Raw genomic sequence first — 5000 nt, 5'->3', positions numbered from 1 at the left:
GTGGATGTCACTTTCTGATCTCCGAATTCAAGGTTAAAGATGAGAGATCCAGCAGCCTGTTTGGGCCATAGGGGCAGCCCAATATGGCAGGGCCCAATCATCTCCTTCCGCCACCTTACAGTTTCCCGACCCAAATGAGGTAGCCACTCACTGACACCTGGGAAGTGTGAGGACAATTGCAGTAAAGTGCCGGCCCTCCCAAGGACACAACGCCATGCCGATACGAGGTCTGGAAACCCAGTCACTGGTGAACACTGGATCACTGGTCCAACGCCCAACTGAGTCTGATATGGCGTCCCCTCCAGTCACCATGACTGCACTGTCGAAATAAATCCAACCCACTGGTTTGGCTTTCACCACGGAACACCATACCTTCACAGTAAACAGGACGACGGAAATTGTGCGCTTCGTATCAGAGTAGAACAATCACTATACACCAACAAGAGCTAATGCCAAACTAGACTTCACAACCTGGTGTGTTAACTCGTTCACTGAAAGGTGAATCTTAAATTCCCATCAGTTACACTTACACGAGCTCTTCGATTCGGCGAGACAGCCCCACGTGATGAAGACGAAACCAGACACGCTCACCCAGTACCTCAGAGTGGACGGAATCACAAATGGAGAACAGCTGACAAAGGCCACTGGCGATGACAACACAACAACCCAAACCTTACCATCACAATTAACCAGTCAAAGAGCATGTACAGTCTGTAGACTCTTTAGTAGAGTTGAGTTTTTAAATCTATCGGCTTTCACCCTTGATGTCAAGTTTTTCAAATGGTTGAATCAGGCTGCAGTTCACTCCAATATTCTCTTTCACATATCGGTGGTCAAGTTCGAGAACGTAGCAGTGGTCAGTCAGTAACTCAGAACAGAGCGACCCATCCCGTTGTTTATATACAGCAAAACGGACGGCACAGCCCAGTACAGCCAGCCAGCGGCGGTAGCTGGCGGAAAGAGAACTGGAACATCATGGTGCTGTGTACCCCCCTTTGTTCCCCCTCTCTACCCGCTACCTGAAGCCTTAGTGTGGAGCTGACTGCCAACGACCCCGGTAACCCTACCCACCCCCCACCCCCACCGCAAGGCCCCTCCCCCCCCACTCCCTCTCAGATTCCGCACACATGTGGTGCAGCCAGCCGTGCAGAGAGAACACCTCTCTCTGTGTTGTGCTTCCTCACCTCACCACTCATCTCATAACTATCCAGTCGTCAGCTCACCGCCACCACAAACATGCCGCACATGATGACACCCTCTGGAACCATCCAGTCAACATGTGTGTGTGTGTGTGTGTGTGTGTGTGTGTGCGTGCGTGCGTGCGCGCGCGCGCGCGTGTTGACTCCAACGAGATATGGGCAGCTTCGTGCAATGACCTGGTGGGGTAGTCACTGTAGAAGTGTGCAGTGCTGACCAAATGTCTCTCACACAATACTGACCACGTCCTCAGTGACCGCGGCCTATCCCCCGTTCCGGCAGGTGCCTTAAGAAAACACCGGGAGGTGACAACGTGCACGTCGTGACGCTGTTTTCATTTGTCTGCTTCGGTTCCATTCTTCTGTCCCCCTTGGCCGAGCAGTTCATTAGTCAAGAAACGGGTGGAGTGGATGTTCAACCACACATAACATGTTGACCGTTTCTACACCGAACATCTACGTCAGAGACTATGTGTGCGTGCGTGGGAGAACCGTTGTGGGTGTGTTTTGAATCAGATCAGCTAGGCCAAAGATATGGGCCTGGTTTAGTTTCAGTCTTACAAACCTGGTCGATCTTATGGATGACCGAGACAGAGCCCAATTGTAGTGTGACGTGAATACTCGGTGTTGGAGTGGACGAAATACAATTTTACAACGGCATTATAACAAAAAAAAATCACTTATACTGGAAATAGGATAATATTATGTTCCATACCATTTTGTGCTGGAGTGATGGAGTAAATTCAAGAAAGATGTAGCTCACTGTCGCCTGAAGTATCATGGGAGTTTGTTGCCAACAAGTGACTGTGTACCATTCACTGTTTTATGTTTGATGTCGTTTCATAATAATCCTACCGACACCCCAACAGGGTGACAGGATCTTACATCTTGATCGAGTGTGTGTGTGTGTGTGTGTGTGTGTGTGTGTGTGTGTGAAGAGAGAGAGAGAGAGAGAGAGAGAGAGAGAGAGAGAGAGCAGAGCAGAGGCAGTCCTAATTAGGAACAGATGAAACAGTCGAGAAATGTCCTCCCTCCCTCCTCCCCCCCCAGCGAAGAGTCCCCCAAGCCCCACTTCTCTCTATCCTTCCCAATCCTACACACATGCCCCAACACGCACACACCTACACCCTCAGCCACCTGGATCCCATTTCCATTTCCCTGGGCCCGAGAAAGATAGGGAAATGGAAAATGAGAGTGACTGGGGTGATGCAGACAGGGGAACCAGAACGTTTGGAGTGATGAAGTCGACAGGGAAAAAGACATCACTACCACTGACCTGGTGTTCTACAGACATCACCACCACTGACCTGATGTTCTACAGACATCACCACCACTGACCTGATGTTCTACAGACATCACTACCACTGACCTGATGTTCTACAGACATCACTACCACTGACCTGATGTTCTACAGACATCACCACCACTGACCTGATGTTCTACAGACATCACTACCACTGACCTGATGTTCTACAGACATCACCACCACTGACCTGAGTGTTCTACAGACATCACCACCACTGACCTGATGTTCTACAGACATCACTACCACTGACCTGATGTTCTACGACATCACTACCACTAACCTGATGTTCTACAGACATCACCACCACTGACCTGATGTTCTACAGACATCACTACCACTGACCTGATGTTCTACAGACATCACCACCACTGACCTGATGTTCTACAGACATCACTACCACTGACCTGATGTTCTACAGACATCACCACCACTGACCTGATGTTCTACAGACATCACTACCACTGACCTGATGTTCTACAGACATCACTACCACTGACCTGATGTTCTCCTCGATCTCCTCTGCGGCAGACAGGGCCCTCGGCCTGGCGGGGATGGAGGAGGTGGCTCCCGTGGCCCCCTCATCCCCCTCCTTGTCCTTCTTGGCTGTCTCCAGCTCCTTCAGCCGCCGCTGCTCCATGATGGCCTGTAGCTGGGGGTCGATGAGAGGCTGGGGAGCCTCTTGTTTGGGCAGGGACGGCGTCCGCTTCAGGATGCCCTTGCGACGCTCGAACGACTCGCTCCGGGTCACGGGAGCCTGCTGCTTCTGCGAATGGGCCCGGCGGAGGGCCGATGACGTGGTGGTGGTGCTGTCCGTGGAGGGCTTGAGGTCGATGGAGGCCACGGCGGGGGCTGGGGCGGGGGCGGGGGCGGGGGAGGAGGGGGGCTGGGTTTCCTTGTGCGTTTCCTTTTCTGCGCTGGTGTCTCGCTCCTTGCGGACCTGTACGTCTTGGGGAGTTAACGTGAACACGGCGATCTCTGAAACCTCCGGCGCTGTAGATGTCGTGGATATTTCTTCCTTGGGAGAGCGTTCTTTGTGAAACTGCACCTCACCTGATCCGACAGATGCCGTGACCGCCGCCTTGTTGTCGGCCTTGTCGTCTGCAGGCAGCGACAGTGTGAGGGATGCCGTCACGGGAGAGTCGCTCCTTGCTGATGACTCTGGCGATGATTCCTTCGTTGCTCTGTCAGTGTGACCTGTGTGGGGGGTGTCCTTCAGCTGAAGCGTGGAGGTGAGGTGTGTGTCGGCAGCACTGACAGACTGTCTGTCTCTCTCCACAGACCCCTTCCTGCTTCCTGAAGGTGGCTCCGCAGCAGCCGCACTTCCTGTGTCTGCACTGGAATCGTTCTTGTCCTTGAGGTGCTTCAGCTCACCTTGGTCTGCGGGTTTGTGGCCAGGCTGGGCCTCGGAGTCCTCGGGGCTTTCACTCTTCTTCCTGCGTGCCTTCAGCACCGAGGCCACTTCCGAGTCGGCGATGACCTCCTCGATGGCCGAGGACTTGAACTGCTCGGCGTGCGCCGTGCGTTTGTCGGCGATCAGGTCCGTGTCCGTCACGTGGGTCAGCTGCTGATGCTCCACCTCCTGGTGTCGCCGGGTCAGCACCGCCGACAGTTCTTCAGAGGGCGCGTCGCTCTGCGGCACGGGGGAGAACCGCTTCTTCATGAAGTCCGACTTGAAGCTGCCGGCCCGCTCCACCTTCTTCTCTTCCGCCTCCCTGGCCTCGTCCCCGCTTGGGGAGGGCCGCGCCACCCGGAGGCTCTGCGTGCGTTCTGGAATGTTCCTGCTGCTGGTCCGGCTCTTGGCGTCATCGCTGCTGCTGCTCGCTTCCTTGTCCGCCGGTCGCTTGAAAGACGTCGCGCGGCGCCGCTGGCTGCCCTCCGTGTCCGACCGCTCCGAGCTGGACGCCTCGGAACTGGAGGAGAACTTGCTGAGGAGCTGGGAGAACTCCTTGCCGCGCGACGCGTGACGGACCACGCCAGTGGACTTGGAAGATGTGTCTGAGGGTCTGCTCTTGTCCGTGCTCAAACCCCCAGAGAAACGACTGCGAATGTCGCTCACCTGCGCACACACGCATGAACGCACACGTGCGCGCGCGCGCGCACACACACACACACACACACACACAGACACAGACACACACACACACACACACACAGAAGTTGTAATGAAGGTCCGACAAACTGAGCAACTGCATGTATTTACTTTCTGTTGAACTGGGATATGTTAAAACATAATGAAAACAACCACCACCACCTTTAAATGTCAGCTCAAAAGAAATATAAAAAGGACACAGACAGAAAGAACATTCGGCGAAGCGACATACACAAGCCAGCAGCATACCGCTCGTGACAACCGAACGGAAAAATAAATCAGCCACATTAAATCCACGATAAGGCAAGAACACTGCATGAAGTTCAGTTCACAACGAACATCAGCACATCAGGCAACACACAGTATAAAACCATTCCGTCAGTCAATCGATGTAGGCAAGCATTCGTGT

The 5000-nt window shown here is 53.7% G+C and overlaps 1 protein-coding gene across 5 annotated transcripts in view; it reads right to left on the bottom strand.

The window, feature by feature from the left end:
* Positions 1 to 5000, bottom strand: part of LOC143282905 (uncharacterized) — a 315044-nt gene that overhangs the window by 72436 nt on the left and 237608 nt on the right. For all 5 annotated transcript variants that reach the window (XM_076588788.1, XM_076588797.1, XM_076588813.1 and 2 more), the window contains one exon: positions 3000 to 4558. In XM_076588788.1, coding sequence (XP_076444903.1) covers positions 3000 to 4558 — 1559 coding nt within the window. The remainder of the gene's footprint in view (positions 1 to 2999; positions 4559 to 5000) is intronic.

This window comes from Babylonia areolata, chromosome 1 (genome assembly GCF_041734735.1).
Source record: "Babylonia areolata isolate BAREFJ2019XMU chromosome 1, ASM4173473v1, whole genome shotgun sequence".
Taxonomy (NCBI): Eukaryota; Metazoa; Mollusca; class Gastropoda; order Neogastropoda; family Buccinidae; genus Babylonia; species Babylonia areolata.
The sequence above is the reverse complement of the archived record's forward strand: the minus strand, read 5'-3'. Positions and strand labels throughout refer to the sequence as shown.